The sequence below is a fragment of the Lagenorhynchus albirostris genome, chromosome 1 (assembly GCF_949774975.1).
Source record: "Lagenorhynchus albirostris chromosome 1, mLagAlb1.1, whole genome shotgun sequence".
NCBI lineage: Eukaryota > Metazoa > Chordata > Mammalia > Artiodactyla > Delphinidae > Lagenorhynchus > Lagenorhynchus albirostris.
The window spans coordinates 12855832-12869044 of record NC_083095.1 but is presented as its reverse complement, the minus strand read 5'-3'; the positions used below and the strand labels follow the sequence as shown (position 1 = coordinate 12869044).

Here is a 13213-nt window from a genome sequence, read left to right as displayed (position 1 = left end):
TTCTCTGGATACGGAAAATCAATCTTGTGTATAAGTGATCACTGGGGTGTCAAGGTGGGGATTTAGACAAAGGAAGGCAAACAACCCTTTCCAGGAGGACCACAACCCCAGAGGCCCTCGGTCCGTGAGTCGCCAGCCAGGGTGAGGGTTTAACCCTCTCAGCCTGGAAGGACTGACCCACTGGAGTTAATCCTGCCCTCCACAAGTGCCCTTCACGTCTACAGACCATTACAGCACTTTCATATAACATGCTATCATTTGACTTAATCCCCAAAGCAATCCCCAAAGGCCAGTATTAGCTCCATGTTACAAACAAGAGGAGGCTCAGACAAGCTGAGCCACAGAACTGAGATTTGGTCACCACCTGCTCTCGCCTAACTCGCTACCATCCCCCTCCCTGAAACTGCCATTGCTTATTAACATTTCCTTCCAGAGCAGGGCTCTCTCTGGTTTAGCTTCTGATCCCAATGCCACAGTGCAGGTCTTTAGCCAGTGTCTGCTGATTGAGTGACTGATGGTAACTGTTAGCATCATGTCCCAGGGAGAAAAGACATTTTCAGTTTCCAATCTTGTTGGGATGGAGATATACGTGCGTGCGTGCGTGCGTGTGTGTGTGTGTGTATGTGCGTATTTTTTTTTCTTAATAATTCTACATTCTGCTCTCCTCTGACTTATGTGCTGGAGTCAACCACTCACTGTGCTTTCCCTGGTTTCTTAGTTAAAAACCAGTCATTTCATAAGGATGATTGATTATGGGGCTGTCTCATCGATTTGAAAATAGCACTGCACTGAACGTGACCCTGTTTCTCCTCAATGCATAATGACATCTCAAGACTCACCCACAAGGGCACAGTTCTATGGGCCCTCCTGGGGGCTCTGCTTACACTGAGAAAAGCTGTTATTATTTTAACACGGTTACCTTGGGTTCCACGAGGAACAGTGTATACGGTAATTCCTTGCGGGTGGGCACTTAGGGACCCTCCGTAATACCTGTCGCAGGTCATGGGATGGGAGGCAAGCACCTACCTCTACATACCACCTCACAGCCTGGAGAGCGACTCCTAGGAAACCCTCACTTAGATTTCTTACACCTAGAACGTTACCCGTGTGACCCCCACCAGGCACTCCCCCATTTATTAGTCATTCAGCAAACGGTTATCACATGTGGACTTCGCAGGCTCGAAGTCACACGTCCGTTTGAAATGATGTGGGGGGCTCCAGAGCGTACCCTGACCCAGGGCCCCGTTATCCCACCGTCTCTCCTTCACCCCCCCCCAGTCTGCCCCCACCCGCAGGGATCCCTCACACCACCCTGTGTGGGTAACGAGAACCTCTGCCCAGATGCCACGAGGCAGCCACTCCCAGAGAGCAACTTCAACAGCCACGTCAAGCCCCTCAGACAGCGCCATCGTCAAAAATGCCTCCTTAGCCCAGCCTGCCTAGGCCACAGAAGCTGAGGACTAATGCATTCCCTAGCACCAAACGACTAAAGATCAGAAAAGGAGCAGCAACCACCAGAATGCAGCTTGCCGCCCAGAGTCTGCACCGGCTGGAGGTGAGACGGTGGCAGAGGCAGGAGGTGATCTGAGAAAGGGTCCCTCCCACGCACCAGGCAGAAAATGCAAAGCCCCAATAGTATCGGTGAACGTAGAGACCTTTGACAAATAACAGCTCATCCCTCCTCCTCGGGCAGCCACGGCCACAGAGAGCAGTCCCGCTGGACGCCATGCACGGTCATGCAGCTGGGGAGCCCCCTCTCTGTGTACAGCCCATCACTAGGAGGTGACCAAACAAAGTCTGGTCTCCAGGCAGGTCCCGCGCCTGCTCCGAAGGCTGGCATCTGGCCGTGCTCTAACGATCGCTGTGCTTGCTGCTAACCAAGCTTTTCACGTTCCTGGAAGAGCCAAGTGCTGGCATTCAGCTCAAGGGCCCGGCAACCCCCTGCGCTCTACAGGGACCGGAGAATTCATTTCTCAATCCAGCAGGCAGCACAGAAGCAAGGGAGCAGGCCGCAAGCCGTGCCCCGTGAAATCGCGTGTGGGTGCTTTTCTGAACGTGCTCCCTCCAGGAGAAAACAGGAAGCACGGAGAGGATCGGATGCCTGGCGAGATTAGCTTTTCTTTATTTACTTACTTCTTCCCTCCTCATTTAAAGGACCTAAGGTTTCTGCAAACACCGAAGTTTTATACATATATATAAACAAGACCAGAATTCAGGAGAAATGAAAAAATAGCTTAGGGTTGGGAAAAAGAACTCAAGAATCACTCATTAACACCTAACGGCAGACCCTCAACCCACCATGTCACTTGGCAAGCAGGGCACTGGGGCGGGCAGAGCCGCAGGAAGGTGGCAGGGGACGGAAGGCAGCCCGCCCGCTTTCTAAAAGAACAATCTCAGCGGCAGGAAGACCGTTTGTAATAAACCAGACCTGGAGCCCTCTCTCCGGTCGCCGGGGTTGGAGGTGAGCCAGTCCCCGGGGGCAGTGGCCCTCAGGGGTTGCAGCTCGTCTTCAAAAGGCAGAGCGGTGCAGTGAGGGAAGGTTTCCGTGGGTTCCGAGAAGCACTTCAAGGACGCCCTTGATAGGAGAGCAAGTAAATCCTAGAGGGTTAAATATTAAATTCCAAGGAGTTTCAGGAGTTCCGTTTCCCTCTGGCCTTTGAAACCTAAACTTCAGCTGTGACAGAGACTTCCTCCCTGTGCCCTGAGCTTGCTGCTCCTCATGGGACTGCCAGCACACTTCCACTCCTCTGAACTTGTCACACCTGGACACCTCCCTCTGCTGCTGTCGAGGGTTCTTTGAGGCCCTGCCACATACGGCCTCCTCCAGGAAGTCTTCCTGACCTGCCCAGGCAGAACTGATTGCCCGCCTTGCACTCTGTGGGAAGCATGCTCGCACTGCTTCTCGCCCTGGAACAGGCTAGTCATGGACACTTTCCTCCCCTCCTGCCCCAACGCAGACTGGGGGCTCCTTGAACAGAGACAGCCTATTCGTCTCCATGGCCACTGCACCCATGGTGGGCATCTGACAGAGAAAGCTGGAGGGGGGCTCGGGCTGAGCTCCTCTGTGAGGAGGAGCGCTGCAAGCGCGTTCCCGTCTTCTATTTGGGAGGGTCAGAAACTGGCCTTCTGGTTTCTTTGGTCAGAGCAGCAGGAGAACAGAGGTCTGCACGAGCCGTGAAGGAACGACATTTACAGAATCTGGGGGCACAGAATCTCAGACTCCTCAAGGTGCTTTCTCTGTCCCTGCAAGCCCCTTCTGTCACCATCACGAGAGAAAAAACTGAGGACGAGGACCAGATCACCAGACAGCAACGAATGGGAGGCTATCCTCAAAGGTTCCAGCTGTATTCACAGACAGGACCCCGTAGGCTGCGAATACGGGATCAGCCCCTCCTTGGACCCAGGAATCTCGCCTGGCATTTAGAACTCAAGAGACACCAGGCAGAATAATGACAGTGGCTGGTCCTCCGGCTTGGAACCAGTGGCTGACTGTCCACATATACAACCATCTGCGTAACTTATGGTAATAAATACATCTTTTACACCACCATGCTGTGTGCCTCTGAATGAGTTCCCTCCCCTCTCTGGGCTGGGTTTCTACACCTACATGGCTCCACCCTTTCCTTTCTAAACAGCTTAGGAGTGGTCAGCAATTCACAAGTCTGAAAGTCTGCTCTTAGATACAAACCTTGGAAGAAAAAACAGTGCTCTCTTCCAGCATGACTGCTCTATGATTCACTGCAGAAATTAATTTGCTAACACCCTGGCTTCCTGTCAGACAAATCTAGTCTGTTTCGTGTGTGTGGCACACTGACAGGCCCGGCTGCTGAGAAACCAGAGCCTGAAGTTCTGGCCCAGGCCTTCCCTCATTTTACAGATGCCGCGGACACTGGGATCTCTTGGTTCTCATGTAGAATACGCTCTTCCATAAGCCACGTAAATATGTTTCATGGACGCACAGCTGGCAAGATGGGGGTGCAGGCCGTTTGCAGTGCATCATTACCGGCCTAGGGCAGCCACACACATGGTGTTGGGCAGAGGTCGACTCTCACTTGACCCTGACCACTGACACTTGACCGCTGTACCTGTGACAGCATGTGGTTAACATCTGTAAGGATCACTAGCTTGATGGAAGAGGGAAGTGGGGACAGGAGAGGGAAACGACAAAGTGGGTCTCCAGCGCTTATGCTCTATTTACTCGGCACCTACTACGTGCCAGGCACTGCTCCAGACACTTAGAAGACATTGGCAACAACAACAAAAACCCCCAAGATTCCTGCCGAAGAAAGGGAAGGCAGAGCAGGATAAAAGCACTGGGAGTCCTGAGGACGAGGGAGGGACGCAGCTGCAAACAGGGAGGTCATCAGGATGGGCTGCACCGAGCAGGCGATATTGCAAGCAAAGACTGGAAGGATCTGTTCCTGTGAGTATCTGGGAAAAGCATTCCAGGCAGAGGGAACAGCCAGTGCACAGCACAGGGAGAAAAGTGACATAATCTAACTTTCTACGAGGACCGGCTGCTGTGTTGAGAACAGACGGCAACAGACAGCACGGGGCAAAGGTAGAGAGGCAGGCAGACAGAAGGCCACTCCGGTGCTAGCCAGGAGGATGGTGGTGGCTGGAACCGGTGGGCAGCGGGGCAGGAGGAGAGAAGAGCTCAGCTGTTTGGAAATTAAAGCCAGGGCACTGCCTGAGGAATGGGGGTGAGGTAGGAGAGAAGGATACGTTTCGGCCAACTGGAAACGAGACAAAGGACACCCTACAACATCCAGTCCTGGGGGTCCACACACGGCCCAGCCACCGGGGAAGGCTTTTCTGCTACACGCCACTGTACGCGAGGGAGGGTTAGAGCAGGGTCCCGTAGGACCCCAGGCCAGGCTCCAAGAAGCAGCATCTACAGTAACGAGGCGCTGGACAGATGCTTCCCCGCGGACGGGTATCCAGGGAGATGATTATAAAATCACGCACAATCAGAGAGGAAATCCAGAGGTCATTCGAGGTACAAACAGGAAATAAGAGAATCGGGGGGATTGGGGGCCAGGAGGGCAGACGCTGAGGATGGAGTTTTAAAGTACGTGAAGTGTTTTCTCACATTCACTAAACCGTCCTTGAATCCCATCCAGGGTAGGAAAAAAGAGAACATCTTTTTGTCTGATGGGTGCAGAAGGACAGACATACAGAAAAATCTTCTAATAGTGTTAGTCATGACAGCTTCCTTTTTAGGTCAGAGGAAGGGGGATAAATGCTTGGTGTCTTGGGACCGTTTAGTGAGAGAGAGAGAGAGAGAGAGAGAGGAGAGAGAGAGAGAGAGAGAGGAGAGAGAGAGAGAGAGAGAGAGGAGAGAGAGAGAGAGAGAGGAGAGAGAGAGAGAGAGAGGAGAGAGAGAGAGAGAGAGAGAGAGAGAGAGGAGAGAGAGAGAGAGGAGAGAGAGAGAGAGAGAGGAGAGAGAGAGAGAGAGAGAGGAGAGAGAGAGAGAGAGAGAGAGAGAGAGAGTGAGTGTGTGTGTGCGTGCGTGCGTGCGTGTGTGTGTGTTTGGACTAGATGTTCTGCTGGGATCTGTCCTGCCCCTGCCCTGGCTCCACTGACGTGCATTTACCAAAAACAAAAAATAACCAAAAACTGAAATGTTATAAATAGCAGTACAGTGTCAACATCTGCCAAAAAGAGCACAGACATGCTCCTGAGCCATGTGGCAGGATTCGTAAAAAAAGCCGCCCCGCGAGAAAGAAACCAACGTTGTTCTCTATTTTAAAAGAAACCCCAAATGCTTCACGCATCTATTTTTACAATTTAAAACAGAAAACACTATTCCACAAATATGTCTCCGGCACTCATGTTTGCGTCTTCTCGATGGTGCACCTCTCCTGCCGACCTCCTCTGCTCTCGCAGCCCCCCGACACTCCTGTCAAAACCTACCCATGCGTGCGCCCAGGTCTCATCCCTCCAGCCCTGACTTCAGGGGAGGCAGCCCCTCCCCTCTCAGCAGAGCCCTCAGAAGCTGCTGTCAGTCAGGCCCTGCCCGCCAGGGGCCTTCTGAGCTTGCTGCAGCCGTTGGGATTCTCGTCCTTAACTTTCCCAGGGCTCCCCATCTCATCAATCCAACTTCTCCATCAGAACTGGGGCCAGAACCTCTTCAATTGACGTGCACTGATTCTATATGGTGCTGGGGACCAGAGGGCAGGCAATTCACCTGTCAGCTTAAAAGCGGCTTCCCCACAGTGTTCTAAAATCGGATTGTTGGGGAAGGTTGCACAACTCTGTCCATTTATGAAAAGAATCACTAAATTGTATACTTAAAATAGGTGATTTTCATGGTATGCAAATTATACATTAATAAAGCTATTAAAAAAATCAGCGTCCACATCTCTGCAGGTGTTTCTGTCCAGCGCCAGACCCGAGGTGCGACCTGGGTTCCTTGCATGTGGACAGTCTCTTGGCCCCATGTGGTTCAAAGGGGCTAGAACAGAGACTCAGCTAGCGGGAGGGCTGGAGCCAGGGTTCCGGCGAGTGGAGGTGCCTGCCGGAGAAGGGGCGCCCAGAGGGCAGGCTTCCAAATGGCAGCAGGTGGGGGGGGGCACTGACAACGGGAAGGTGGCACACTACGCAGTATGATGGGGTGATGGGCTGACATGCTGCCTGGGTGGGGGAGGAGGACGTGGTTAGTATTAGATTGAATCATACGCCACCGTCATTTTTGTAGGTCAAATGGTTGAACGCTGGCAATCGCCTACAGCTCAACCTAACGCCTGTCCGTGTGTGATAATGGACCGGAGCTCAGGCTCGTGCGTTGGATGGAGCAAATTCCCAATCGGCCCCTCTGCTCATGGGCTAAGTGACCGAGGGCTTGTCACTTCAACTCCGTGAGCTGCCGTTCTCTCATCTATAAACGGGATGGCACGGTCACACCCCGGAAGCACATTTTCCTTTCCGTCTTTAAATGCATGTCCAATGCCCAGCACACGGTAGGCTCACCAAAGGCTCAAGCAGGGAGCATCCTTCTTTCCTGCTCCACTGCCTTCCTCTCCTCATCTTACGATGTTGTCTCTAGAGCAGGTGGAATAGTAGAACTAAGCCTGAACCACCAACCTCTCCGGGCATCTCTCTTCTAACATCAGCCCCTCAAATAAGTCAGGACAAGCAGCACAGTTCTGCTCAGCAAAGCAGACCCTTACTTTCCTGATGTTACTGCAGAAACACAGGAGTCCCAACTGTCCCTGGAGCCCAGGGCTGCATCTGAGTCCTCTACCTGGGGGAACCATGAAATAAAGCCAGTAAACGAATGGCCCTAAGGCAGAGCTGGGGGTGGCGCGAACCAAGGGCTGCCTGTTATTAACGCACCAAGTGGGGAAGGGTGAGGGGCCACCAGGTGGGCCTGGGTGCGCTGTGCAGAGCCAGTGTGTAAGGCTGGGGGTGCTCACGGGTCAGCGGCACCGAAGATGAACAGGAGGTCAAGGAACCCCCTTCCTTTGGCTCCCGTAGCGAAAAGGGAAGTGGGGCCCAGGAGGACCGCCTCCACGAACAAAGTGATTAAATGCTCGGCTGCCCTCGACCCGGTGGCCCCAGAAGCCGCTGCTCTCAGGGCCAGGGCTCCTCTATGAGGAATGTCCTCGACGGGTCACTTGGTATACTCCTCTGCTCTCCAGCCAACTGAGCTCACGTGGACAGGAGCAAGGACAGCCAGACTCCAGGGAGAGCAGGGCGCGGAGGGACCGACAGAGGGAAGCTTCAGTTCCTTCTGCAAAAGGCTCTAACGTGTGGGATCCTTCCTGCATTCCTGGACCCCACACCTAGCCCAGGAGGCTAACAAGGTCTCCACGGGAACCAGGGAAGTTCCAGTCAGCGAGCACATCTGTCCCTGGGGCCTGCAAGCTTTCATCCATGAGCCACGGGTCCAGGTGAACGCACACAAAGGTGGAGGGGAGGAAATCTATCGCCCTGTTTAACCAACCCAGTGTGTTAACTATCAGGGATGAACTAAGCCCTGGCTCTCTGGAAGGTGTCCAGGAGGACATTTCAGTCTTTCAAAGTCACACCGAGTGTCCGAGACTAGGACTTAGAACCTTGCCCACTCAGGCCTCAGAGACCAGAGGGAGACGTGAAAACAGACACACGACAGGCTGTCCCGGTGAGATCTACCACGGGGGGAATAAAGCAGCACAGGATCCCAGCGGAAGGGACATTAGCTCCCTCCGAAGATTCTTTCCTGCCAATAGAGACCACACCCCACGATGGTGTGAGGAGAGACCCCTGGGGGTCCACCATACAACTCGGGGCCCTAAGCCCGAGGCCTCGCCTGCCTCTGGGCTCCAATCCCAGGGGTCAGAGGATATATTCTTAAGGAAGAAATGCGCTCTTGGCGTGATGCCTCAGGGTAATAAACCCGCCCTTTACGATCACACCCGAATGATCACGTGCTTTCACTGTGCTGGCTCCAAGCTGGCAGCCAGAGCTCTGCCTCTGACAGCTGCCCAGGGCTGATGGCCCTGCCCAGGCTCTACAGGGGGTGGGGGGGGGTGTCGGGGGGGGGGTGGCTTTCACTCACCAGACAGCGGGTCTTTGCCAATCATCAAGACATTGGGCAAATTCATTACGATCAGCTGCTGGAGAACTTCCTACAGAAACAAAGGGGAAAGGATACCATTAAGCACAGAAAACAGAATAAAGACTGATTAAGACAATTACAGTTTACCAAGTTGGGGGATGAGTGTGCCAGCCATTAAACAGCAACTATGAAAACACCATATAACAGGAAGGAATAGTTAAGATACCAGTAAGCGAAAAGTCAAAAAAGCGCATTGTGCTTCCGCCTTGATTATTACCAAATAAAAATTAAGTCTGCGTGTGCACAGAGACTTTGGGAAAAAGAAGATATATCAGATGCTAGATTAGCAGGATCAGGAGTTTCTTTTTAAAAGATGTCTTTATTTTTACGGTATGGTTTGCTTGTGCAATTAAAAAATACAGAATAAAGATTAAAGGGATGCTACTGCGTCTTTACAAGCTGACGATTTGGGATCCTAGCTTTCGGCAGGTCTTTGGTACAGGCTGTAAGTGAGACTTCTCTCTTTTCAGCAGTGACTTCCCTGGGGGAGGGATAAATCACAGCTACTCTGTGCCCGTCAGAGAGGGGACACACGGGAAGTGAGCTGCCTTCTGCCCTCACACCAAGGGCCTCTGAAAGAAGGCCCAGGCACCAGCCATCGGCCATGTCCCCTTGGGGTAGGGATGGCTAACAGAGTTCTCCTTGGAGTGTGCCGACCCACCACTCATGCTTCCCAGAGCAATTCTCAGGGCACATTGGTCTTCCCCGCCCAGATGTGCCTTGCTTTTCACAAATCGGAAGATAAAAAAATCTAATTTTACAGAAGACAAGCAAGGTAGTAGGATTCCTAAGTATTCTTGGTCCTACAAAAGTGGTCAAGAAACTCTTGACCAACAAAGCTCCTCTTACGCCTTTAAAAAAAATGTTTCCGGGCTTCCCTGGTGGCGCAGTGGTTGAGAGTCCGCCTGCCGATGCAGGGGACACGGGTTCGTGCCCTGGTCCGGGAGGATCCCACATGCCGCGGAGCGGCTGGGCCCGTGAGCCATGGCCGCGGAGCCTGCGCGTCCAGAGCCTGTGCTCCGCATCAATGGTGGCCTAGGCAAGCACGCCTGGAGAGGCCAACACCTTCACAGAATGTACAAAATGATTTGAGCCACTCTCCTTATTATCTTTCCGTGGCTCCTGCCACACCAGAAATTGAGGGGAGGGAGGGGATGTTAAACCAGGAGGAGTACCCCACTCCCAAACACACGGGCCCCTCTGCACTCAGTGTTGGAGGATGTCTTTCTTTACTATCTGAGGTCACGCGTCACCTCACCAGAGGTGGCCAATGTTTTCTCAAACAAGTCTCAGTGCTGGACAGAGTCTGAGCTGCGTTACAGCCTCAGCTCTCCTTCAGGGCTTGGAAAAGTCAACGCGGAAAAAACTGTTTCTCAATTGAATGAGCTCACCAAAGGATTCCATAGTCCCTCCTTGGGGGCAAAACACACACTGTGAGTAAAATCAGGTAAATCCACTTCTAGCAAAAGGAAGGACTCCCAACCAGATGGGTCCATCCTGTCATGGAGTCCCTATCCAGTCTCAACACTAAACTCAAGTGCTCAGCCCAACTTCTAGAAGATTTCCTTCTTATCACTGTCCAACCAGCTACAGTTCCCTTTGAAGTCTTGGCTGGTTTCCTCTGCCATGGTCCAACTGTCTGGAGTGCCAGCCCTATTTATCAGGGTGCTTGAAGAAGGGTGCACACGTTTATGAAGGAGATACAGAATGAGAAATCATCTTGAAGGTCTCTGCATTGCAATAATGCAAAGTGGTATTTTTATGCTTATGATTACCTAAGCAAAAGACTGCTGGAAACACTGCTAGAAAATATTGCTGGAAAATCCATGTATTCTCCTTCCAGAACTGGATGGTTCATTTTGTCTAATCAGTATTTTCTAATTTTCCCACAAGAAATATGTATCACTTGCACAATTAAGAAGTAATGTTTTATTAACAATGTTTCCATGATGTGTTCCTCTCAAAACATCATGGGCCTCCCAAAAGTTAATCCAAAATCTGGGGGCCAAAGATACCCCCAAGACCTTAACTGCTCCCGCCAAAGGACCACCAATCACATTTCCAGCAAAAACAGGCTCAGAGGTTTGAGTACGAAGGTCAGAGCTGGCCAGCAGAAATACAACATGAAACACATTAATTTCAAATGTTCTTAGTAGTCACCTTAGAAAAGTAAAAAGAAACGAGTGACAACATACAAATCATATACTTTAATTAAACCAACGTTTCCAAAATATTGTTCCACCACATAACCAACATAAAACCATGAATGAGACACTTCGCGTTCTTTTTTCACACTAAGTCTTTGAAATTCAGTGTGTAGTTTACACTCACAGCACATGGCAATTCAGATGCTAAACTGTCACTGGAAACACGATCTGAATCAGCAGAGTCGCAAACCGAAGTTGTTCCAAACACACTTAAGAAGTTTCCAGTAACTGAATCCAGTATCAGCTTTCAAATCTAAACAAATTAGAAATTCACTTCTTCAGTCACACTAGCCACATCTGGAGGCCCCGCCAGCCACATGTGATGTGCTAGCGGCTGCCGTGCTCTGCAACACTGGTGACGAGGGGATTCCCTGAGGAAAGCTGCGCAAATGCGTCCCCTCAGGGCGGCGGGGCCTCCAGGGCGACGGGCCAGGCCCTCCGGCTACGTGAGGAGGCTGCTGACGAGGGGCCCCTCCTGCCTGGTACTCAGAACAGAAAGCCACTGTGCAGCCCGCAGCTGACACACGGGCGGGCTCGGCGGGCACTGGTCACACCCCGGCTGGCTGCGGGAGTGGGGACACGGAGCGAGGACGGAGCGCACAGGCCCCAAGGTGTGCTCTGGGTAGCCCCCAAATGTGCCAACAAGCCTTCCTGGTGCCACCCGGGCCTTTGAAAAGGCAGAAACAAAGCACACTGTCACATCCCGAGGCCAGGACGAGGGATAAGGGCACACACGAGCCTTGCGGCCTCTTGTCTCGTCCCATCCTTGCGGCCTGATGGCAGGAGGGAAGAGTCAGGCTTGGGGTGCAGCCCTCCCAGAGACCCCCTGCCCTCCCTCCACAGAGAACTGGGCTGCGGAGAGGCAGGAACAGGGCAGGGGGTGGGTTTAAGCACCGAGATCCAGAGCAGATTTTGTACCCCCGTTCCCTCTCCTCTGTGCACCTGCTTTAGGTGTGTTCTGAGATCCTAGTATAAGATGCTGGGGAAACCCCAGATTCTCCTTTTCCTAAACGCAACTGCACTAACTGCATGCTGGAGAGACCTCATTGCTAACCACTTGAAACCAACTAAAAGAAAAGTCACAAAAGTAGGTCAGCGCAGGGTGGTGGTACTTGGATTCTCATGTAGCAAGGGGGTCGGGGCTAGAAAGCTCTTTGTAAGTACAAGAGGAAAGAACCCACCTGACCCCAGCCAGGCTGCAAATCTAAAATTTAGGATCTTATCGACTCTGAAGTTCCTCCCAGGGCTGTCCTGACACAAACAAGGCCCTACACCTCGGGGAGGGATGGGACGGGCAGGACACTCCAGGAAGCGTCTGGCACCCCAGCTGGGGCTCCCAGGGGCTGCATCTGGTTTCGCACACAGTGTCAATAAGCCCAGAGACTCAGACCGCCCTCGGACTGACAGCTTCCTGATCTGGACCCTCCAGAGGCAACCTGGGGGCACACGGGGAGTGCCGAGGGGCCGTCGGTGGCACTGGCTCCCAGGGGTCACAGGTGGAGAGAAGCTCTCAGAACCAGGAAGCCGAGTGGAAGGAAGACGCTCCCTTCCTATTAGAATCCTCTCATGACAAGTACAAACGTACCCAGTGGGGAAAATCCAGGACACGGGAGGGGGTGCCCCAGTCCAGGCTTCACAGGTGACAGAGCTCTGCTAGTGGCAGGAAGGATGATGCAGGAGCGGGAGAGCAGATTTCAGAGGCACCAGGTCATGCGCAGAACTCACACATGATTACAACTAAGCAAGTGGCCTTGGTGGTGGCAGGACCTCCCAGCCCCCCGAGAGTAAACGAGACCAGCACCCAGGCACGTGGCTTCACTGAACCCACGACACCAAACGCTCGTCCCTGCTGGTGAGCACGGCTCCCCACATGTCAGAACCCACTATGGGGCCCAGGCTGTGATTCCCAGCTGGCTCCGGGAGTCACCTGGGCCCTCGTCATCCCTCCTGTCACCAGCCTTCACACAGGCCAGTGCTCCAGCCTAAACGTTCCTTCCCTCCCAAACTCCCTCAAACCTCACTCCTCCCAAGGAAGCTTCGAGGCTTCCCGAGTGCCTCCACGTATGTGCAGGTGGTGCTAAGTCTTGAGGTAACAAGATCTGGGGGATCCGTCACTGCCCTCTGGAGGTGGGGCTCTGGGAGAGGCAGGGGGACAGGGGGAGGGAAGGCAGAGGCTGGGGGCCGCACAGAGGGAGCTGGGAGGGACCCCAGGACAAGCCTGGATGCCTCACTCCACCTGGTCTGTCCCTTGGGCCAGAGGTGACCTGCGGTTCCCGGGGCTTGCAGGTGAAGCTCATTTTCTGCGTGTCGCCCAGTTGTCTCCATCAAATTGCCCAGTCCCTGTGGGAGATGGGCCTCCTAATTCCCTTCCAGCCAGTCTCTATCCAGGACTTATAAATAGAGC

General features: G+C 53.0%; 1 protein-coding gene across 8 annotated transcripts in view; it reads right to left on the bottom strand.

Annotated features, from left to right (window-relative positions):
• Positions 1–13213, bottom strand: part of CCDC88C (coiled-coil domain containing 88C) — a 129107-nt gene that overhangs the window by 67820 nt on the left and 48074 nt on the right. For all 8 annotated transcript variants that reach the window (XR_009544115.1, XM_060169173.1, XM_060169104.1 and 5 more), the window contains exon 4: positions 8543–8612. Coding sequence is in view for 7 of the 8 variants with exons in the window: in XM_060169173.1 (XP_060025156.1) it covers positions 8543–8612 (70 nt within the window). In the remaining variant the exon portion in view is untranslated. The remainder of the gene's footprint in view (positions 1–8542; positions 8613–13213) is intronic.